The sequence below is a fragment of the Telmatherina bonti genome (assembly GCF_933228915.1).
Source record: "Telmatherina bonti genome assembly, chromosome: 7".
Taxonomy (NCBI): Eukaryota; Metazoa; Chordata; class Actinopteri; order Atheriniformes; family Telmatherinidae; genus Telmatherina; species Telmatherina bonti.
In genome coordinates, this window is record NC_136625.1 from 13,900,880 (window position 1) to 13,926,001 (window position 25,122).

At 39.5% G+C, this 25,122-nt stretch overlaps 1 protein-coding gene across 1 annotated transcript in view; it reads left to right on the plus strand.

Annotated features, from left to right (window-relative positions):
* mtcl1 (microtubule crosslinking factor 1) overlaps positions 1-25,122 on the plus strand; it is a gene marked incomplete at its 5' end in the record, with an annotated part of 79,736 nt that overhangs the window by 16,832 nt on the left and 37,782 nt on the right. Inside the window, 2 exons of the mRNA XM_079243428.1 lie at positions 20,686-20,745; positions 22,936-24,318. Coding sequence (XP_079099554.1) covers positions 20,686-20,745; positions 22,936-24,318 — 1,443 coding nt within the window. The remainder of the gene's footprint in view (positions 1-20,685; positions 20,746-22,935; positions 24,319-25,122) is intronic.

Sequence of the window (25,122 nt, forward strand, 5' to 3'; positions counted from 1 at the left end):
GCTATGATTGGTCAGCTCCAGCGGTCCCAATAGGCATATTCACCAAAAAAAACAAACAAAAAAGAGCTTTTAAAGAATGCTTTAAAAAAAAAAAAAAGATATGAAAAATATCAGTTTCAGTTCTTACAGCTGTGATGTTTTTATGCAGATGGATTCATTAATACTATAATCAACAAAATAACCTTTTAAAAAAAAAAGTGAACTGTTTTATAAAGGCGTTAAGACTTTTTAGAGGTTGTACATTTAGTCAGAATCAGTAAAAATCCAAAGAGTTTTTTTTTTTTTAATCTTCTGTTTCTTGATAGGAAATAAAACAAGAAATCATCAAAGCTTCTGAAACCAGCATTTGGGCTTCTTTCCTTTTCACACCAAACTGATTTAGTTGATTATTATCATTAAAACATGAACCCACAAAAAAAGAAAATCCCTCTGTCATTTCAAGTACTTTTCATCAAACATATTTTTTCCAGTGAAATAATTTCATTAGGCCTCAACATTAATAGCAACTTCTTATCAAAGCCACACTGATCTGAGCGCCAGTTTCTATTTCTTTCATCACCAAATAATCAAAGCTCAGTTACATTATTTCTGTCAGGCTGCAGCCCTCCAGTCGATGTGCATCCCACTGTTCAGAGATGAGACCACAGGCTGTGTGAGGAGTCGGTGAGGTCCAACAAAGTCTGCTGGACTTCATTTGAAGTGGCAACGATTGGAGACCAGCTGAGTCACAGAGGTTCTTCATGCAGAGTCGGCGATGCAGAACTTTAACAACATCCAGCCTCCTTCAGTAGAACATCGCTCTTCTACTGAAAAGAAGATATCAGCTATCATTTGGGCTTGGCGTCCAACTCTAACCTATTATTTGAGACCAACCTTAGCTGATACAAACTAAAATGCAGCTCCCTGAAGCTTACTTACAGCCATCCTATGCAGATGTGGGTAAATTTAGCTAAAAGCCAGTTTCCAATCAAATCCACTTTATATCTATAGAACATTTTATAAACATCTATAGAACATTTTATAAACAAACAGTTTCCAACTTGCTGCACAAATAGAATAAAACAGCGAAAAAGAAAAACAATGTTGCAATACTAAAATATGGACCATACTAAAATAGCAAGAAATACAAAGTAATAAGTCTAAAATCAATCTCTATAAATTGCTAAAAATAAAAGACAATAAATAATTTAATAAAATGAAATAAAAGACACAGAGCACCACACAACTCGCGTGGTGTTAAAAGCCAGAAAATAAAGTGAGTCTTAAGACGAGACATAAAACACTCCAGGGTTTAGTTTAATCAGTTTAATCAGACTCTTCCTCATGTATAATAAAGTAGCAAAATCGTTCTTTTTTCTTGTCATTTTGCAGGGAAGCTCATGTTGAATGTTGCTACATAGTTTTGATACCGTTTATTTGTCTTGAAAGAGATTCTTATAAACAGCTAGTGGATGGAAAGCAGCAACATCTGTCATTAGAGGTTGTGCTTCAAAAGACTGGATGGATGCAACCCTACTCTAAGACTGTGTTAGTTGAGGGAAACTAAATATTTGCTGCCAAGAGCTCCTTTGTATGAAAAGCACAAAGATGTCAGAGCCTTTTCCTCTGGAAACAGCCAGCTGCAGCAGGAAGAAACCAGCGCTATGAGCTCGGACCGCACAGCAGATCAGTGGACGTCATAAACGGCACAAATAACCTTAAAGAGCCTAAAAGAACCTGCAGATCAGAGGTCTATAAATTTGTACCCTTCTTTTTTCTTTTTTTCCTCCGAGTATTCGAATACCACATCATGCTTTTAACTTTACATTTCAGAGCTCTGCCTGGTCAACCGTGCAGCATCCAAATGATTCCTCCATCAATTCAAAGCGCTCTATTTTAGGCGGAGTTTCCTCCTTTCAGGAGATGATGCAGCAGCTACTTAGGTCGTGTAGAAGCCGGTAGACTGTGTTGGTCTATAGTTTGAAGTAAAGTGTTCTCATGCTCTTTGTGACTGTTGCATGCACATAGTGTGTTTAAATGATGCCCGAAGCAACACAGACACTTACCTGCCTGCAGAGGGTGTCACACGCCGAAGTAACCTTTTGTGGCATTTACCACTGCTGCTTCATTTTTCTAGCTTTTTTAAAAAAAAAAAAAACAAAATTCAGTCTTCCTTTATAAATAGATTTATTTTTCACAAAAATCTCCCGATAATGTTGGATTTATGACCTTTTATATGTGGATCATGGAGGACTGGATTCATTCTACTCCGTCAAAATGCATGTCGTGCTGCCAGTTTGCATTTAGACGTTCATTCAAAATCTTTGGTCATCCTTGCTGGAAAGGATCTGTTGCTGCTGCGTCTATCACTTCATATTTGATAAATTACAGAGAAATTGGCCCGTCTTTCTGGTTTGGCTGAAAAGCTAAATGTGTTTGGAACACAGTCCATAATGTTAATGTTAACAGATTTTCACTGTAATACAGTCCATTAGACGTTAGATGTGCAGCCAATCAAGATTAAAAGTGGCAGAAAATCTCTGGCTTTTGCTGCCATCTCTATCAAATCGTGCAAAAGCAACATTGAAGTCAAGAACAGTGTATATTTGTTGCTCTGAGTGTGTCTTTTGTCTGAACAGACCCTGAAATCTAACTTAAGGGTGTTACTACATTAGAAACTGCAGGATCTCTCCTAAGCATTGGCTGTGCAATAAGCCATAACTAGTCAGCAGAACTAACACAGTACTAGTGAACTGATTCATCTTATTTAGGACATAAAATGACATTAGATTTCAGTTCATTTTTTGACATGTTTTCAATCTAACCATTTCCCTGTAGACATATGACCTACGTAGCCTCATAAACGCTCTTCTTCAGCCGGTAGTTGTGATTGCTTATAAGTGCAGCCCCCTGATAGAAAACCACTATCTGAACTAACAAGTTCAGGTAATGAGTCAGCAGATCGCTGAGAGCCATTGCTGCCACCTGAGCTCAGAATTGATCTTTTCCATCTTCCTGTGGCAGCTTTGTACTCTTATGGGGTTTGATAAAAGCTCCATATATCACTTGTCACTTTCCTCCTTGATTTGCTCCCCTCCCATCATTTTCCATCCACAAAGACAGCATGTGTGCAGACACAACCACCCCCTCTTATTACCAGCTCATTGTGACCCTTTTGAAACGCTCAAGGCCACAGTGAAGCACTGAGTGGCAGAAAGTGGTGCGGGGGCTGAGACCAACCTCATTACCAGCCAGCTGGACACTCGTACCCCCCATTTTTCACCCTCATCCCCCACCCTGCACCCCGCTCCTCTCATAGATGAGAATAATGCCCCATTGTCTGCGTCCTATTATTCAGCAGAAGAAACATGGACAGTGCTCAGAGGGAGAAATCCAGACAGAAGTTTATGATCACAGACTAATAAGGTTTTATTTATCTGCTCCTTATTACCATAAACACATGCTTGGTAGGCACCAAATGAGGACCCAGACTCTCCGCTTGGCTCATGCTGATGATAAATAACACGATCCTCGAAGTGGCTGCAGTCCTGAGTTACATGAAGGGAAATAAGCTGCTGATGAAGCCTTAATTAAAGCCCAGCAGCCATCTTGATAAGATTGTTTACAGAAACAATTAAATGTGAAACAGGCTGAGTAAAGGTATTGTTTTCTGCTGGAAGACAGGAAGAAGAATTGAGTGCTGGATGTTTTTGAGCCCACCATGTCGTTCTGTCTATTAGGGCTTTTTGACCAACTAGTGCTGGTGCTAGAGCCGATGCTTCAGCTCCGGTTCTACCAAAGAACCGGTTTTGGTTTCGACTGAAAAAGTCTGGTCAGTGCTGCGTCATTGCCGGCGGGTCACCAAGAACAGAATTCAGGGTCTGGAAATGTTGTTGTCTTTTGGGTCGTTTGTTGCTGCTTTGTCTTCAGGTCTCCAGAAACCTTTTGTAAAATTTGTGAAACTAATATTTGTGGTACTATTATTGTTATTATTACTGCATTACTCCACCCCTCTAACTGATTATTTTACATATTGCATTAACCAAGTTGTTCTCTTATTATTATTTGGCAGGAGTTTATGCTTCTACCCACTCCTTTTGAACCATTTGTCATATGCCTTATTTATTTATTTATTTTTTTTAGATTTTTCATTATGTTAAAAAAAACAAAAAAAAAACCCACCAAAACTCAACGCTCATATTTTGGCCAGATAACCCTGCAACCAGCTGCTGATGCACACAAAGTGAAACGGTTCCAAATTCTGGCCCAGCAAAGAGTTTGTGCCAGGATAGAACCGGTTTTGAGAACCAGGAGTCTGTGCTTATGCAGTCGAAAGCCAAAGAACCGGTGCGAAGTCTGGCTCTGGCCCCAAACCAGTTCTGGAACCAACTCGCCTGGAAAAAAAAAACCCTATGTTAGCCAAAAAAAAAAAAACTAAAAAACAACAAAAAAAACAGACAAACCCAAGATGTGATAATCTAACACTGCTGATGTCTTTTTGCATTTGAACAGCTTTTAAAAAATTCATCTTTAAAACCTAGAAAGTATTTAATCCTTTTTTTCCTATAAGCCCATCTCCACAGAGGCCTGAGTAAAGCCAATAGAAACAGCCCTCCAAGCAGACGAGGAGGGAAGAGATTGTAGATTATTGTTGCAGTTGTTGAATTTTCCTCTCTAAAGTCACTTCCTGATGTGAGTCTGCCTGGTGTTAAACCTGCACACACGGATAAGACTCATACCTGCACCAAAAGGAACAAACCTTTTATTCCTTATGGGCTTCATACACACGTCTAACTGGCAAGCGGGCACAACTACAGCCCGCCTGCACATCTGTCTGTCTTGTATTTCTGCTGTGTGATTAACTGTCTGCATGTTTGGAGTCCATCAGCTGATTCAACGCACTAACTCTCACCTATTTTATCTAGAAATTTTACCCTGCGTAGATGTAGGAAACCTCGATGCGTCACCAGTTGCTGATGTCTTTCATCCGGTCTTAAAAATCCACTTTAAATCCACTTTAAATCCGTCTTTCCCAGAAACCACCCAAAAAGCCTGTTGGTGGCACATCAGGAATACATTGTTGTACCAGGTCTGATGACATTGACAGAAAAAGAAATGAACTGGTTTCCAGACATAACTGATGTTTGGGACCACAACATCTAAATGGTCCCCATGTATTACTGACACTTTAACAACTTTCCCAGTGTCAGCTTTGGCTTTTGTTTTAGTCTCAAACTGTGCTTTTCCAGCACCTGAATCAAGTGTCTCTGACTGAAGCGGCCAGGTGGGATGAACTACAACAGATTGCAGGAAATCCTTTTTACAGATCATCTTGGTACATGATGTCTTGCAGTTTTGGAAAGGATCAGTGCCCACTAACTGTTCCACAAAAGCCTCAAATCCGACAAAAACCACAACTACCTGCTAAATCCACAAACAGGCAGTTAATCTATTGTCCCATTGAACTTAGTTATAGAAACTACGTGAAGTTTGTTGCATTTTGGTTCAACTATTCAGCAACCCAGTAAGCTTGCTTACAATATTTGATTAATCGTTACATTAAAATAGAATCCAATGAGATAATAATTGCCCACAAATATGCAGTTAACTAACACATGGCCACAAGTTAGGTATCTTGTTCCCCGCATTAGTAATCTGTGGGCATGACTTAATAATGCACGGCTATGAGATAACATCTGGTCATGTATTCGTAACGTGCGCATGAGTTTTTCAGTGTAACCAGACGGGCTCGGCTGCACGACAGGAAATGAGTTACAGACCTTTATTTACTCCATTTTTTTGTAGATGCCTAGAGATGACTGCACTTGCGAATTATTCAGTTATTCCTGATGTATTTTCCAGTCCCAATACAAAACTGTGAACGTCGAAATGTTTTAAATAAGTTTGTCCAGGTTTTCTCCAGAAGTCCTAGTTCGTGATTAAACCCTTGATGATTAGAGGTTTAATCTAAAGCTATTGGTGCTGCCTTTATTCTAAATCACTGTATCAAACTGTATCAAAGTTTGCATTAGAAACAAAAACTAATGAGCAAGAAAATGTGAAAGATGAGTCACAGCTGGTGCCTTAATGAAGGTGCCGTGCTCATTTGTCGGAATATAAAAAAAAAAAGAAAAAAAAAAGAAAAAAAGCCTTTTTCATTTTAAAGCTTTTGCTGATCTGAATCTTTTAGAGATTCTTGTTGATGGGAAAAGGCCTTTTTTTATTGGGAAAATATTGATCTGTGAATTGTAGAGAAAAGTTTCCTAAGAGCTACCTCCATCTTGACTTTAAAAAAAAAAAAAAAAAAAAGAAGCCAAGATTAGAGTGATGTATGTCTGAAATCTAAAAGAAAAAAGTTGGTTTTAATAAAAATATAGCCCGTTTCACATCTCCAACTCATTTGTTATCGGAGTTCATTTGAGTCCTTTAAGCCGCCACTGCAGAATCCCAGTCCCATTCATTTCTGGCTAGAGGCAACAGATAACTGCACATTGACGGTAAGATCACCGTGAGGCCGTTAAATCCTCACTGAGTTGGCAAAACCACCGCGTCTTTATCCATCGTCAAGTTCTTTATGCCTTGAAATGTTTCCTCGCATTACAGTTCAGACCATTCCAGGTGATTATTTTCTATGAGGTTGGATATTTTTCTCCATTTTCCATCAAAGAAGAGAACAGGAACCTAACATACTAATTGACCATTACCCACAGATCATTTTTCATTTAAAAATGGTGTCTTGTGCAATTCTTCAGAAGCTAATTTTATCCAAACATCTTCACCTTGGTCATCTTGCTCTGGTGGTTTCATTCTCACTTGTTTGGGTTACTTATGGGGTAATATTTGACTCACAACTGAAAAGAAACAGTTAGCATAACCTCTGCTAACATTAGCTCCTTTGCTAATACAATTCAGGACGTGAGAGTTTGCGTACTTTAAAAGAACAAGCAGAGATGTGTTTGCTGAGCAGTTCTAAAGTGGCTCTGCTATGGAAAAGTTGGCTGCGTTTAAATGAATGTTATTAGCCTTAACACTGACTTTTGGTCTCTGGGTTAAATTAAATTCTGGTTTCAGTCCTGTTATGGGATTTAAAAGCAGGAAAGGAGTTCATTTGTAGCATCTGCCGTATAAAAGCATGTGTAGATAAACTAACAGCAGCTTTATCCTGTAAGTGATCCCTACTCTTTACATGTGTGAGCTGCTGATATTTGCTCATGCATGAACAGACTGGGAAATGTAGCACCTCTTAACATTTGTTATTCATCAGAATTATGGTGCCAGAGGGCTCATACAAGGCCTAACTCCCCCGATCTTATCCGTGTCCTCTACACATCACGACGAGTGCAACATGAGCCTCTCCACATGCTGGCCCGCTGCCAGTCTGCCTTCCCAGAATACTCGGTGGACCTGCTGAGGAGCTCGCAGGCAGATGACACGGCAGCTCTTCCCTCCTCCTGGCCCGTCTGAGCCACAGTGTCATTTATAGCTGTTAGCGTCGCTCCACAAACGAGTCGACTCCGGTGACGCATCAGATTTTTTTTTTTTGTTTGAAAGCTTCAGACAGTCTTGGTCGTGTGAACTGCCTTTGAGAGTTCAGTTTTTTTTTTTGTTTGTTTGTTTGGATCTGACTTCCAGATAGAGCTGCAGGTTGCGTCTCACATATTATCCTGTTTGGCCTCTTTGTGTCACCTGCGTGTCCCTTGGGATGAGTTCAGCTGAGTGTGCATGCTCAGATAATACACTTACACACACCCCCACCTGGGGACTGCCCAGTACAGCTTCATGGCTTCACTGGGGGGTGTATGAGTTTGTCCTGGTTTCAGTCAAACTTAAACTAATAAATTGTTGCTATGTAGAGTTCTTTTGCAGCCACATAACCACATTTTGGCTTAAAGGGCCGAGTCTTTACTATGTTTTGCTTTATTAGGAGTCACACTAGCAGATTTTTTATTAATTTCTGGCTAAAATATTAAATAATTCTGCATTTTGGGAGATATGTTACTGAATTACATCCTTTTTCTTCAATATTCCTGCACTAAGTAAAAAGATACCTGTAATTAGGAGTGGAAATCCTGAGGCAAAGTACCATTCAGATGGCTGCAATGTGATTATATAAGGAATATTGATGCAGCTTTACTCCTTGTGTGACTACGTGATTACTTCTGCTTTCTGAGTGGAAATGTGTAACTTGGTTTTTCATGTTTATTGTGACAAGCATCAAATAAGAAAACACATTTTTCTATCCGTTACTGCAGGGCTGTTTCTGATTCTACCACAGAAGAGTAAAACATGAAGCTGCACCAACGTCCTCAAATTGATCAAAATGAAAGTGTCTCTTATTTGTCACATGCTGATTTATTTAGGGGCTTTTCAAATGTTTGCCAGAAAACTGCTTTAAAGGTGGAGTATGTAAGATTTTCAATATTTAAAAAAAAAAAAAAAACTAAAAAAATGACTACAATCATAATTAGATAGTTTTTTTAAAACATGTAGGTTCCAGTCTGTCCATATTTGATGTGTTATTAAATTACAAGTTTAATTAATGACAAAGACCCTTCTTAAATGTTTGCCTACCAGTAAAAAAAAGTGCTTTTTGTCATTTGTCATTAATTAAACTTGTAATTTAATAACTCATCAAATATGGACAGACTGGAACCTACATGTTCAAAAAACTATCTAATTATGATTGTAGTTATTTTATTAGTTAATTTTTTTTTTTTAAAATATTGAAAATCTTACATACTCCACCTTTAAACATTGTTTTAATTCCATGTAACACAAACTTTAAGTATCATAAGAAAAGCAAATAAACACTGTTTCAGATGCTTTTCTATTATTTTTTTGTTGTTGTTGCAAATTAGCTTCTGTTCCATGTTTAAAACAGTTAAATACAATCATTTATTACTCTTAAAAAACTGGTGAAATATTTGTTACTTTCCAAATGAATTTACACTATTAGTCACATACAGAAACCCTTTTCTTCAGCACACAGAGACAATCAGAGCTGGTTGAGCATGTCATTAGTCTCCAAGCTGGACATGGATTCCAAACCAAACCCTATCTGTGATGCGACCCCCTTCACAACACGAATACCAGCTCCCTGTAGCCTCCTCTGGCCTTTAGCAGCCAGTGTCCAGCCACTCTGTTAGACTCCACCACCAGCTCTCACAGTGACACTGAGCCACAGGCGGACACTGCCAGTTCTGCACTTGTCAACCCTCCACATCACGAACCGAGCCAAATCAGCCCAACAGCGGCTCATGGTTCATGACGGCTGCATCCTTTCTGTCAGCCGGCTGTCTAAAGTCAGACTTTAGTGGAATTTCAAGCCATTTCATGGCCTAAAGATCAAATATAATGTGGCAGCATGCTGCAAACTTATTATCGGAGGACCATAGCTGTAATTTTGCAAGATGGATGGTATTTAAATTGTACAATTATGACTTGCTGTTCGAGTCAAAGGCCCAGAGAAACACGGTGAATAGTAAGCTGTGTTTCAGAACATCAAGAGCTGCAAGGGTTCATGGAATTATCACAAGTGTCTGTGTTCAAGTTCTTCTTTTATTTAGGTCAGATTTTTCAATTTGGCTGTCTTAAACCATTCGTTACCACTGCAACCAGTGATGGACAGCCCGGTCGGGTGATGGGTCATTAGTCACTGTGAGAAGATTTGTTGTCCTTGCTGCTGTTTGCAGGGTATCTGAGCTGTTTCAGTTTCTGACTGGGAGCCAGCATGGACGATCACACTGTTTATCACCGGATCTTCAAAAGTATTTGTTTTTAATAAGCCTGATTATTCCTTTTTTAGTCTATTTAATTTCACAGAGCATCCATCTAGAGGGAGGGTTTTGTTTTTTGTTTTTTTTTGTTTTTTTTTGTACCACATAAAATTCTGCATCAAAATTTCTCCAACCTGACTTCTAGAGGTCCTACTAACATGTGGCAATAGGTCAACAAGAGGAAAGCACATGAATAGGGTTTAGAAATCAAAGGTCTGAGTCATAATCTAGAGAGATAGAAGCCTGCTTGATCAAAATAGTACCTATCCTGATGTAGGAGCTACAAAAGGTCTACATGAACTATCATAGCCCTGTAATTCCTTCAGTGTGGACACTCATAGAAGTCACTTTTTTCAAAACGATAAGAGCTGTAAAAAGAAGGGCCCCGTATCTTTCTGTAATTATTCTAATATATTTTTTTCTTGGCAAAGATAACACTAAATCTTTGCTGCGTCTCACTCTGCTTTATTTAATTCCTCCTTTTCTGCTCCTTAAAATTAAGTTTCTCCAGAAAAATGATACGAGAGCAGAACTTTTCCTTCCTGGTCAGGGATGATGAGATGCACGAAAGAAGCTTTTCTGCTTCTTAACACACTCTACTTTGGAGCTTTAACTAAGAAAACATGCTTTAAATAAAAAGCCTGTGTGTGTCAGGATGGGAACTTCAGGTGGAGCTGATTTGTAATTATACATCTCAGAGAAGCTAAAGCTACTAATGGAAGCGCTCACTGAAGGGTAACCTCCCCTCCCCTTCGTCTTTCATTGCCGTGGGATCTGCATAGTCAGCGCTTCACAACCAGTTAGAAAGCAGGTTAATGTATCATGCATGTAACACACACATAACATTATTGATGTTGTATTGAACCTGATTTCCATGAAGGAAACTTTTACTGCCTCTTTTCCTCGCCCTGACTGAGCTCTTTCATTTTGCACTGTTGTCTCACTGTGAATGAACTTAGAATGCAAAGGCAGCTCTGTTAGTGGGAAAAGAAATCTCTAATTTTGCCTTTAAGTCTTTGGTTTGGCGGCGGAGCTTCGTGTTTTCCACAAGCAGCATGCCAGGCCGGGTAGTTGTGCAGGAAGATTTGTGAAGTGTGAGTGAAAACGTGAGTGGCATGCCCTGTGAAAGCTGTATTGTGAGGATCGAGCACGGCGGCACTTAGACGGTCTGGGTCGGCTTATTGGAGAGGAACATTGTGGGAGAGACCTTACACCGTTAACTTCCTGCAGAAAGACGCACGCACACACACACACACACACACACACACAGATAGAGGCATGTTGTGTACCTTCTGCCTTACAGGATGATGTATGTAACCTGTGCATGGGTCACTATAGCTACCAGTGGAAAATCCAGAGAGAATCCTGGTTTTTTTTGTAGAGGACCTACAAGCCTCCACTGGGGAAACCAGGAATAGCTGCACTGTTGACACCGTGCACATCACACCTGTTAGTTTACAGCTGTTGTTGCAAACAACAGCGTGACAATGCATTGCAGATATTTCTGCAGACATGTTTCTTCTCTTCTGTTGGAAGGTTTTCTGCTGTGTTGAGCGTCAGCAAGGTAGTTCTTGTGTTATTCATTCATAATTTGATTTATTTGACAAATTGCTGACAGAAAGTCATTAATCCAATAATCAGTTGATTAGATTTATATGCTAATCATGCATCAGGTATCAGATGATCATCATATTTTAGTCATGAAAGTCAGGCTGCATTCATAGATCAAAATAAAAGGTGGACATTCAGTACTTCTCATCTAATATCTTTATCAAATTATTTTTTAGATAATATTTCTATTTTTTTGCTGCAAACTAAAACCAGGTGGTTTGGTCATGCTTTATTTAGTCTGTATATCTGTATAACTTTTAGGGTTTTTTTTATTTTTATTATGGAGTATAGTAAAACGCACCATTCAGCAAAGTTACTGTAAAAACATTCCTTTTACTCTGTCATCAGGAAATATTGATTTCAATTACATTTAGAATAATTATCCACTCCCTCAGGCAAGAGTCGAGGTACAACCTGGACAAGTTACCAGTTCATCTCAGAGAAACACTTCACACTCACACTGGCTCTGAGAGAGAATTTAGAAACTTATTCATTCATTCATTCATCCATTTTCCGTGCTACTTAGTCCAATGAAGGCTCGCGGAGAAGCTGGAGCTTATCCCAACAGTCTTTGGGGGGAAAGGCAGGGTACACCCTGGACAGTTCGCCGGTCCATCACAGGGCGAAACTTCTTTATAATTATTTCAAATGTTTTAATTGACTTAGTGCTGGATGTCACCGTATTATCTCTTCCCCTGATAAACTCAAGTTTAAAGCAAGGAAAGGCAAGTTTACTTGTGTAGCACATTTTCTGTTGAAGGTAAAATATTAAAATCAATACACCAGGTGCAGAAGAAGCATTAAAAAAAAGTACATTAGATAAGCTTTAAAAAGAAATAAAAGAAGCTTTTGAAATATGCTAGGAATGAACACTTATTAGAATTTTACAAGAAGTTTAGAAGAATATTCTGCTTTAAATATGTGTTTTTATGGTGAGCGCTTCTAGACCTGATGTATGGAAGCAGTGTAAAGCAATCAGTGTAAATGTGACCAAATATCCAACATCCTCAATTCTTTCAACTTCCTTTATTGTCTCCATGTTGGTTGTTTACATCCTCTCCAGATGTTCTGCACGGTCTGAGTTTGTGGAATCCTCTGGTAATAGGAATAGTAGCCGGGCAAGCATGTGAACAATTATGGTGAAATTGGATCCGGATGCCTGCGTGAGTGTGAAGTTAAAGTGTTTTCTTGATCTGCAACAGCAGATGGTTTGTTATTCAGAATCATCAGGGAAATGGAAGAAAAAAGGACTCAGCAAGTGATTGTATGAATCATCTGGCAGGTAGAAATCCCAGTGATGTGGTCTGGTGAAAGTCAAACCGGCCGGCAAAGTTAATAATAAATTTGTTTGCTCAGTTTTGGGGTTCATGAAGGTGATAAAGAAGAAATACACCAAAAAGGCTGAAACCAGTGGTGGACAAAGGCAATGCTGTTTAAATCAAACGGAGAGTAATTTAGAAAATTAAAAGCGTAGAGCCTTAAATCATTGGATAAAAAAATCAGTTATTAAAAGCTACATGTTTCATAGCATCCTGTTGTTTAACCAAGTTTTTATGGAGTGTTTATTTCTGCAGCTTTGAGGTGACTTCTCAGACAGATAATTCACACCCAGTATGACAAAATATGTCTTTTTTTTCTTTCTTTCTTTTCTTTTTTTTTTTGCATCAGTTGTCCTTGTCGTGATGTGCGCATTCTTAATCATGTGCAAGACATCCTCTCTGGAGCTTTGCTCCTGTAGTCTAACTGTGGAAATTACAAATGAACTTTAGAGGTGGAGACAAATCCCTGGAGAGTCATTAATTTCAAGATGCGGTGGCGGTAAAAGAAATGCAAGTCTCTGCTTACAAGATGCTCACATTCACTTGGGATGCCCTGACATTGGAGTGCCCTCAGAGAGTGCTGCAACCAGCCTGTCTCCCTGCCTAAATTATGCACACAGCAGCAGGAATATACAAACTGACACATGCACAACCTCATAACCTCATGCACCAGGACACCCAGACAAAAGCATACACAGGCACAAATTCACAGATTGCAGGAGTCCGATCGCTGCGAGACATGCTTGTCTGTGCACACAAATGCATCAGTGCACCACACACTACTGCATCCTTCTAATATCAATTTGATTGGCTTAGAAAGAGAAGGAAATATCACTGCTGTTGCTTTTTGCATCTGTTGCCTGACTGCAGCCACTCCAGGAGGATCGTGCACAATTTCCAACTGCAAGATTTTGGTGCTTCGCATGGCTCATATTTGGCTGATGGAGCACATCTACATGCAGTATATTTAGACTACTGCAGGTGCTGCAAGCCAAAGATTGATTGATTGTCTGTATAAAAAACCCTGATGGCTGTAAACCCTGATGTAGCTCCAACGGAAAGACCTTTTGCATCTGAATGTGTCCTTGGATTGGGAAAAAACAATTAAATTAAGTGACAAAAGGAGGGCGTTTGACACTTAAATGTTCTCAGTCAAGAGTGTGTTCTGTATTAATTAATTTATCGAAATGGATTACAGTCAAGATTGAGCGCTCATTCAACCAGATCTCGCTAATATAATCTGCCTCTAAACATTTCAGAGCGACTTATCTCTCTGAGCTCTCCCGCCGGGTGAGCCATATTTATTCTGTTGTGTTGCAGTCTTAGCTTCCTCTGTCAGAGCTGAGAAGGGGTTTATCTGCATCCAGTGGCCGCCACAGCTCCTTTTGTGCTCGACTCCCCCACTCCCCTTGCCAGCCCCTTCCTCCCGCCCACTTTCCCTGGTCACATCACTCCTCCTGTTAAATCCCATTACCGCAGCCAGCCGCCGCTCTCTGCATCATGCTCCACTCTTTCAGCAAAATCATAAATAGGACAAGCTGTTGAGCACAGATGCTTCTAGACTCTCTGCACTCTTTCTTTCTCATCCACTGCCCCCTCAAAATGTTGTTTTTTTTTTTCTCTCCACTGTGTGGGATTTTTTGGATGATGTCACTGTGTGATGCTATCCGACGCTTGTTCCAAAAATGCTTCATGTCTTGCGTAAACAGGCGTGTCAAAGTACACACCATTCTGCTTTTTTCCCCCTTTGTGAACAGCCCAGCTTTTCCAGTATGATGCTTGAATTTTCTAGCCATGTTTTTTTCTTTTTCCTCTGACATGAACCTGTACTGGTCCCACATATAAAAACACAACAGCAGTGCTGGTCTGTGGCTCTAAACTAATGACTGTGGAGAGTAAATGAATTCTAAGTGCTTGTTAAACATAAACTCGCTGTCATACACATTATGCTCTTCCCTAATGCAACAGTCTCGGGTCTTTACTTCTGCTCTCCCACGTATTCATTCTCTAACACACACACTTGATTATTAACCCAATAAATGACGTGTGTGTTGTGTTATTAGCTCTTTTTTTTAAAAGACTAAACTGCCAAAAACCAAATTCACTTCTACAGATTAGCAACAAAACCGGTGTTGAGCCTGAAGGTAAACTCCCGATCATTTTGTATTTTCTTATACGACAACACAGGCTGCAAACTAACTGATGCAACCAGTTAATAGACTGATTAAGTGATCTTTAAAAAGGAGATGTAAGAATATGAAATGGACTAGATTACGAATATTACTTTTTTTTTTAAAAAAAGATAGATTAACCTTTTTTACTTGATATTTAAGAAATCTATTTTTTTTTTTGTGTTAAAAGTAAATACAACAAAACATTTCAGTGTATTTCACGTCTCCATGTAGGCTGCTGAACTGGCTTTGTATAATTTCGTAGAAGTTCCAGTTCACATGCCTCCTTGTCACATTCTGGAAACCAATTTTTTATAAAAATGAGATGAGAGCAGTACAGCTACAAGCAGTTGTACATGTTTATTTGTTGTGAGAGTATTTAGTAGCCCTATTTGTGGAGATAAACAGGTGGAGCTTTTCTCACTGCTGGGTGATAAAACTCAGAAGTAAAGAAAACAGACTTTTATTTTGTTGCCTGCAACTTCAACTGTATTAGGTCTGTAATAATATATTACACGCCGAGGAAGACGTAGTGAAATTCCAGCAGCTATCTTTGGCCTGGATGTATAGATGTGCTTCCTGGCTCAGTGCAGAGACGATATTAAGCTGTAGAAAAGGGAAATGGAGCAAGCTACTGAACGGCACTGGTCTCTTGCCAGACTGGAGTCAGAAACATCGCACTAAAAACCATCAGCTTGGAAACCAGAATTTTTTTCTGTCTTATTTAATCCCCAAACTCCAAACTAACCTCAATTTTTCTCCATAAATGTCTACTTTCCTCGTCCCGTCCTAAATCTTGTCCCCAGTCTATCACGTTGAAATGAAACCCAAAAACAAGATTCAACCTGAACCTCAACGTGGCCTTAGGTCGACTCAAATCCCAGGTTTCACTGAAGTCAACCCTCAACTGTAATCTTCACCTTGAGAGAGAACTCTGAAAATATTCTCGGGGCCTAAAGGGAAATCTCTTTGATGATATAAAACTGCGATTGGACTTGACAGTGGCTTAACTCACTAGTGGGTGCAGACATATAATATTAATCACTCCATTAATTTAAGGCGTCCTTCATTGGTGATGTGCATTAGGCCAGAAGGAGAGGAAGAAGATGTGGAAGAAGGAAATCAAAGCAGGAAAAGAGAAGAGTGGAAGAAGTAACACTGGATGAAGGAGTCCAGGAGGGAGCTACAGGAAAAGGCTACAGAGGAACAGTCAGAGTCCACAGCGTCCGCTTCGTTTAGTCCCTGCAGAGTAACATCAGTGTAACTACAGTCCACTAATCCTGCAGGCTGGCAGGAGAACCAGCTGCACCAGTCCTGCAGCCGGAGCTGTCTCCCAGTCTGCATGGCTGTGCTACCCACTACTGCCAACCCATACTAACTGTGGAGGAGTGCGCATATGTGCCTACTTGTTGTTTTGCAGGATGAATGTGGTACGTGTTAAAAGGAAGTGTAAACGTATCTCAGTAAAAATGCACATGTGACAGAGCTGCTCAGGAAGTAAAAATAATCTCACTGGCTGAGTCGAGTTTCAGTGTGTGCAGCAGGAGGGATGCTCAGCAGCAAACACTGCTGTGCACGTAGGGCTGCAAATGATGATTGTTTTTGTTGCATATTAAAGTGTTCATTAAAAGAAATTGTGGAAACGCTGTTACCATGTAATGACAGTAAACAAATAAACGCGAACACAGCAGAGTGTGACTTTGCTCTTCTGTTTAGTGTCACAAGATGAATCGATTTTTCACCCCTTAATGTAGGAAAAGAGAAAATCAGAACTTTAAACACTTGGAAATGACAAATGTTTAATGTAATGAACATAAATATCAATCTATCAAACCAGCAGATTAAAGCATGATAATCATTTTTCCAAATGAATTAATCAAAAACTAACAAACAATAAGAGAAATCTCTTTATATTTCATGTTAATAGCAGTTTTTTCTGATCTAATAAGGGGATACAAACCTTTCCACAAGAAAAACACACCCCAAAATTATTCAAATCGAGACAAAATCTTCACTCGCATTACTGTTGTGATTCTGATGCACCAAGTCTGACTTAATCCTGGAAAACAATCAGGATTTTTTACCTGAAAAACATTAATTTTTCTTATTAGTGACCAAAAATGAATAATACAAAGAAAATTTTTCAAAATTTAAAGGGTTAAAAGTTCATTTGGATCTCAACACAACAGATTCAAACACAGAAAATAAGTAAATGAATAAATAAAATCAACCTGAAATCAAGCTGCCTGCTAACTATAATGGCAGGAGAGCAAAGCCGACTTAAGAGGACACTTTCAAGGATAAAAAAGGAGGAGGAAACGACACTGTTTGCACCTCACCATGCAGAGACAAGGTGCGAACACACCATCTGTCGCAGAGATGCAACTTTTAACCCTGCCCATCCTCTGTTGCCCTGTTTTTGTGACCTTGCTTTTTGACAGGCTAATCTTACTGGTGCTGTAGTGGTCTGTCATGTAATCCCAACAGCGCAGCTAAAAGCTTCTCTGAGCAACTCTCTGCATCCTTCATATAAATTATTAAATGATAAGATCGCTGTAGTGGTTTCCATTAATCAGAGGAGGGAAGTCGAAGCAAACTGTTGAAGTTTGGCGTGATTAACCCAGTCTACAGGTGTCATGGCGGTTGCTTGACAAATGCATTGCCTGGGTGGAAGAAAAGCGTTGTGTGGATGAATACATGGGGTTCCATTTAAATAGAGAAATTAATTAAAAATAATTTATTCACTTTTATCGCTTAAAATCTTTAGTTAGTGTTAAATTGTGCAAAATGTGTATATGTCAGCATGAATCACCAAACAGGTGTGGAATAGCTGAATGAATTACAACCAGTATTTAAAGATCAGCTGGCTTGACTCTTTCTGGGTTGGAAATCAAACAGTTCGATTAGTTTTTTCTCAGTCTGCTTCGTCTCTGATCCCACTGTTGACTCGCGTATTAACTTATACATACAATAAACAAGGATCCCTGATTATGGCAGTCTGGGGCTCTGAGGAGCTTTGCACGAAATGCCGTCTAATCCGCTGTCTCCCTGGAGAGATTAGCTCCGTCACCACTACTGGGAATTAAACCATGACTGGTGTGGAGATGCTGATGCAGGACCAGAACGGCTGCAGATGCAAAGCTGATGCAACTGAAAAATGCACAACATCAGTCCAATAGAAAATGTCCAGAGATCTAAAGCTGAGAAGGGTTTAGGTGAAGTTTCACACAGAGGAAATAACATATTTTCCCCTCCTGTAATCATTTGCAGCTTCTGAAGAACTGAACGTGACAAGTCAAAATAAGGGAAAACAAATGTGTTTGTGTTCCTTTTAAGTGGAAACCAGACAAATCGATGCTGTAATGAGTTCGAGCAGCCTGTCAGACACATCCTGTAACTGATTTAAGGCATAAAAAACGCAAAGCAACAAAGAAATGAGTGAATTCTGGGTGCACATAGCATACAGAACAAAAATGACATTTTTAGATTCACAAAAAGGGTGGCAGGAGTCTGTTTTGCTACCAACAGCCATGTTTTGGTGCGGTTTCTAAGTGGGCGCCACCCTCCAGATACGGAGCCAGTGGCTGAGTTAGAGCTCACTCCTGCTCAGGGTGAAACAGGTTCCTCCTCATACTTTCCATCTGTCTGGCCATAAATGATTCATTCTGCCCTACTGGTCTGTTTAGGATGGCAACAGAGTGTGCAGCGAACTTTTCTGTGTGCAGAATAAAATAAGAGAGGCAGCGTGTGCTGAGACATAGCAGAAATGCTCAGGATAAACTCTAGGTCTGTCAGGGATCAATCAATCTATTTAATTAAACCTGAGTCATTCATCCATCGTTCAGTTGACCATTTAGCAAAAAAAAAAAAAACAAAAAAAAAACAAAACAGTTTATTAGCAAGTATTAAATTACCTAAATCAGACTTCAAGAAAAGAGAATGAAGAAAGACTTCAGTTCATAGGTGAACTTGTTCCTCAGGTTGACTTGTGGTAGCCTTCAGGTTTTCATTTAAGACCACCTTTTCATCATTACTCACCCAAACTCACATCAACTAAAATGTAATCTGGGTGAAATTTACCAAAGACAGATGTCAGGACATTATCCGATGTGGTTTATACATGGAAGGCGCTGAACTCTTTAGATATACTCCGTCATATTAAACAGATCATATTAGGCTCTTCAGGGTTTTTTTTTCCCGTTTCATTTAGTGCTTTACTTTTTTTAAAGCACATTTAAGGTTACAAAACATAGATGGAGCAATTCTCGTTCAAAGAACACACTGACTTTGCAAACGCACCATTCAGCAAATTAATTAAATTTAAATTGCAAACTTACTAACAGCAAAATGAAGATGATTCACTTCATTTCAGATCTCCAAACAACTCTGTAGGAGGTGCTGAATCATCAGATTTTTGGTAAGAAACTCCCAAGAGGAAATGACAGTTTGTAAAGTCCTTCAAGCAACATGCTGTTTAATGAGCATCAACACACACGTTCAGTTTAATTTAGTTAAATTGACTAAAGCTTATTCATACAGCGGTTCACAACAGATGTCATCTCAAGACACTTTAAACAGAGAATTGAGAAGTCAATTTACAATCATTTCCTTCTAATCCATTTCATCATGATTTATTTCAATCCTTATCCTTATTGTATTTGTGAATTTTACAATAGCATGTGATCTTTACTGAGTCTGTGTTTCTGAGCATGCACAAGCTGCAGGACTGAGAGATTTTGATGCTGTTGTTCACAATATGCAAACAAATTGTTCAAGTTGTTTATTAACCTAACTGTGAAGATGCTTGAATAGTCAGGAAAAAAGGCAATCTCTGAAAACCTACCTGTTAACATTGTTGGCCTAAATACATAAGTTATCACAAGTCATTAGAGGGATCTGATCTTCTTAGCAAGAGCACAGAGAACGTCTCTGAGATAACTCGGAAATATTAATAAGGAGATACGCCTTTCAGAAAGAAACCCCGCCGACCATGAAGACCTTTAAATAACGCTGTCAGGGCAGCGATCTGTCTCTGGAAGCAGCTCTGCAGTTTCCGTTTATAGAGGGGGATTTCTTCCTTCCTCTTCTCGTCGCTGCCTTCCTTTCTCTCTGTGCTCCTCTGTGTCCTGCCAGTCAGATGAAGCTGTAACTGATGTAAGACAGAGCTGATAAAAATGAATGATTTTATTAGTCGGCAGGACTAAGCTGGCACGCAGGAGGCCTGGTTTTATCCAGGCTTTGTGTGTTATGTCCGCTGCAATATCAGCTGCATGGCAGATTTCCCCACCCAATGGGCATATGCTTCCCACTCAGGGTGTTGTGGAAGTGACATGTGTTTCTGAATCTGAGCTGGGATAAGGTGTCAGAATGGGGTCTAAAGCACCCTGGTGCATCATACAGCAAAATGCATCATATGAGGCATCTGAATTGTCTCAGAGATTTTTTTATCCCTTCGAACTGCAGTAAGACTGACTGGTAACAATGTTGGCCTGGGAAACCAGCCACTGCAACCTGACAGTAATTATATCACATGATCTCCAATAGGAATTAGAGTAAACACTTTGTATTGGACTTAGCCTTGACCTGATGATGTTATGTAAGACATCCACTTAGATTAATGCTCCTTTACAACAATCGTATGTGTAGCTGCTGGCTTTATGACATGAAGATGTCAACAGAATTCATGATTGCAGAGATCAACACTAATGCTCTTGTATCGTTTTCATTAGTCGCCCGGACGTTTGTCCTTTTATTCTCAAGTAATAACTTTTTAAAAATAAGTTGTTCTGCACCATTGTTTTTACATCTTTCTTGTTTTCTGCTCCACAGACCACACTGAGGCGACGGGGAAGCAGAGAAGCTTTTAGAGACAAGAAATCCACAAGCCAGGTAAAGGAAAAAAGATGAATTTTATTTGGATTTGTTGTGATGAACTACTGCAGGCATAAATGTGTAGGATTAGTCATTTTAAGGGATGCACAGATCCACTCTGCGAGTTCCGATCCGATACCGATATCTGAAATTTAAATACCAACCATCTGCTGAAACCAAATCTGTTTATATGAACATCATTGTGACTCTGTTTATTATTGCTGTTACAACTGTGTAAGATTTCATTAGGTTGTAATAAATTACCCATCTTTTCTGAAGTTACCTCACCAATACAAATATAATAACATCACAGATCTAACAATTTTAACAAGTTTTAATTTTATTCAGCACATTTTACCAAATACAACTATACATGTGGGATTTTGAAACAAAGATGTAGCTTCTTGTGTTTCAACAAATGTCACATTTTAACATTCAAGGCATTTATTTCTTCTAAAACACGTCAGAAGCATGTCATCAAACACATCTGCGCTGGCTTGACTAGTGTGGTATCAGGTATTGGTTGTGGCATCGGAACACTTTTATTAATAACAAGTACAAGTACACACACACATGATATTTAGCAAATACCAATACTGATATCAGTATTGGTGCATACCTAGTCATTTCATTTTATTTTAATGTCAGCAGATAAAATGAAAGAGACTGATTGAAGTATTAAAACACAACAATATTAAGCCTTTCTTGTCTTTTGGAAGAATGAATGGAGCATTTTGAAATGTCATTAAGAAGCATTAAAACTAACTCTCTCATGAGACATTTGTTTTTCTTAAAGAGGTCTAGATTTAAAGATATTTTGACCTAATTATTTCAACTCAAGTGGTCATCTGCTGTGTTAAAGGAAACCCAACTGTGTAAAAGAAAACCATCTACATTTGTTTACTTGTTTACTTCGGCATCGATTGCCTCTAATCCCTTAATGCCTGAATTTATTTAGATAAAAACAAAATAAATACGGAAAAAAAGTCACGGAAAAACACAAAAACAAAACTAATTTAAACTGGTATTAAATAAAAGAATAATAAATAATAATAAATAAAAATGAATACATAAAAATGAAGTCATAAACAACAGTAAATAAAAGTAAATGAAAATAAATTAAATCAATTACTTTAATTAAAAATAAATAAAATGATTTAAGGCGAGAAGCATATTTGAGTTTTTCACTGCTGCATAAACACTTATACTTTACTGAAAACAAGAACCACTGGCTATGAGACTAGTAATTTGTTTTTAGAGCTTCTACAGGCTTCTTGGCAGGTTAATGGCTTTACATCTTACGATTAAAATGTAAATAGTTTGGACAAACAAATATCATCTGGCCGTCAGTAAGATGATGCTGTATATAAAAAAAAAAACCTGCCAGTGATGAAGTGCAACATCATATAGAAATACATTTCATGCTGCTTTCACCTGTATCCCAGGCCGTCTGACCACTTGGGATTTTAATGTTCCTTGTAAAGAGAGAACGTTATGATGTTTTGTATTTTAAAGAATTTTCCAATACAGTGTAAAGTGAGTGATTTCATCCTTTAAAGATGATGTAAAAATGGTAAAAAATAAAAAAAATTTTAAAAAAAGGGCAATATTTTTAATATGACATCTTTATTTGTGCCTTTAACAAAAATAAAAGCAAAAAAAAAAGCAAAAACAATCTATTACCATGTAATATGTCAACATCCGTATTGTGTAATCTTCTGCTCTCTGGTGTCCATTAAGGTGCAGAATAAAAAAATCAGATTCTGTTCCACAGGAATGTGAGCAAAGTTTTTACCATGAAGTGATGCCAAATGTCTCAAACTGTATGTATCATATATGTCACACTCTGTTCTTATGGGTTAAATTGAACAATAGCATCTTCAAGCATAACTCAGACTTCCAAGCTTTAACCCCAGATAAAAGCTTAAGTGAACCAATCATAATAAACAGAATATCATATTTAGCTTGTAGCCAATCCCATAAACACCATTCCTTCAAACTGCTTTCCTGCTGTTTGAAGAACACGTAGCAAATAATCACTGGGAAATATTTTGCTTCTTAAAAAGATAGCTGATATATTGAATCTGTGTTTTTTGGCTTTTTTTTCTCACTATGAATAAAATGGTTAAGGAGGTCTGCTTACGGTCATACAGGGGAGCGACAAAGTAAAATCTATGATAATTTGCTCATATTTTATCCCCTGCGTAGGAGGACAGCGCAGACCTCAGATGCCAGCTCCAGTTTGCCAAAGAGGAGTCAGGCCTGATGAGGAAGAAGATGGCGAAACTTGGTCGGGAAAAGGATGAACTCGAACAGGAGCTACAAAAGTACAAATCCGTTTATGGGGACATTGACAGTCCTCTTCCTCTAGCGGAGTGCTCTGGCGGCGGCCCCCATACGACACGAGAGGCTGAACTACGGTTGCGGCTCAAGCTGGTTGAGGAGGAGGCTAACATTCTGGGAAGAAAGATAGTTGAGCTGGAGGTGGAGAACCGCAGCCTACGGGCAGAAAACGAAGATATCCGCAGTCAGTATGAAAGGGACTGCTTTGGGCGGGAACCTTTCTCCAGTATGCCCTCATCGCCATATGGCGGTGATACGCTAGAGTCGGCCAGTGAGCTACGTCGCCATCTCCAGTTTGTTGAGGAAGAGGCTGAGCTTCTGCGACGCTCCATCTCAGAAATTGAAGACCATAACAGGCAGCTAACAACTGAGCTCAATCGCTTCAAGTTTGGCCCCAGCAGCAGCTCCGGGCTGGTTGGAGAGGAAGGAAGTGAAGGGGGATTGTTCAAACCTGGCAATGGGGGAAGTGGGAATGGCAGCGGCATGATGGTGGAGGAGCTTAAATCAGCCAGGATGCAGATCAACGAACTGAGTGGAAAAGTGATGAAGCTTCAGTACGAGAACCGTGTCCTTATGTCCAACGTCCAACGCTGTGACCTAGCTGCACACCTTGGCCTGCGCACCGGTAGCCCCCGAGACAGCGATGCAGAGAGCGATGCTGGCCGGCGGGAAGCCACCGAAGAGGAGGAGGCAGGGCGACTTCTCCTCCTCCATCCCAAGAGGGAAGGCCCTATTGGAGGGGAGAGTGATTCGGAAGATTTATTTGAGAAAACAGCAACCACCTCAGGGTTAGGCAGCATCAAACCTTCAGACGGCAGCGACCTCAGCGCCACTGAACTAGCTAATCGCAGGAGAGAAGAGCGGGAGTCTTTCGCTAATGTGAAGCGTGAAGCTGACAGGCTTGGGAAGTCAGTGGACCGTCTGATCACGGACACTGACAGTCTGATCTTTGAGGGGAGGCTGATTGTGACGACTGGAGAAAGCCTAGAAGGCGGTGCAACGTCTGGATCCAAACCAGACACCCAAGTCCTGGACACCATCAACACTCGCATGAAGGCTTTTCGCACTGAGTTACACATCTTCATAGAGAAGCTGGACCACGTAGGCGAGGGGCTTAGAGAAAGAACGGATGATTTGTCACCAATGCCGACTCTGACGGAGTCAAACAGCTTCTTGTCCACAGTCACCTCCATGTCCCGTGACTCTCCTATTGGCACCTTTGGAAGAGATCTGGTGACAGACTTCCAGGTGAGTTTAACACACTTCCTGTTGCCGGTTTTGAATTGTAAAGTGGCATCTTTCAACATATAGCTTCGGTTTTTTTGGTTTTTATTTTTGTAAAAGTTTTTTGTTATTTCATTATTTTTTTAAATATTCTTTTGCAAAAAAGGACAAGACTTCTTTCTGAATTAGATTTGACAGGGAACACTTAAAACTCACTAACAACCACTGCTGTGATTAGCATTAATCTTAAATGAAGTCCACTTTCTTGTCCAGGGGATCAATTAGAATGTAATATCATTTCATTGATCAGCTCTGCAGGGTACAGGATGATACTGTCTCCAACTTTCAGTAAAGAGCTGCAGAATCCGTACTCACTGCGGCTTTCCATGAGTTAAACCCAACAGTGTGCTTGAATTAATTGTCCCAGAGCATTCATTAATTAATAGGCCATTTAAGGCCAAAATAAACTTAGTAAGAGCTATAGTCAGCAGTGTGTGCAAAAAAAAAAAAAAAGCTTTAATTAGAGACAGTGGTAACATCGCGCATCTTAAGCACACTCTTCACTGCCGTGTCGTCGATGGGAATCTCATTAAGTTGTAGGCAAACACATCCAGATGGATGGGTTCGGATTTTTTCAAGTTTTTCTTCTGCCTTCATATATGCAGAGGGAGTTGAATTATTTCGACTCTACATCAAGAAATGGGGCAGAAAATTAAATAGAGACTCTAGATGCACCACCTGGCTTCTCATTGTCACTGTCAACGCACTGCTGCACTGAAAATGTCAAGGAGAGCCCGTTTGCAAGGTACTGATGTGATATGGGTTGAC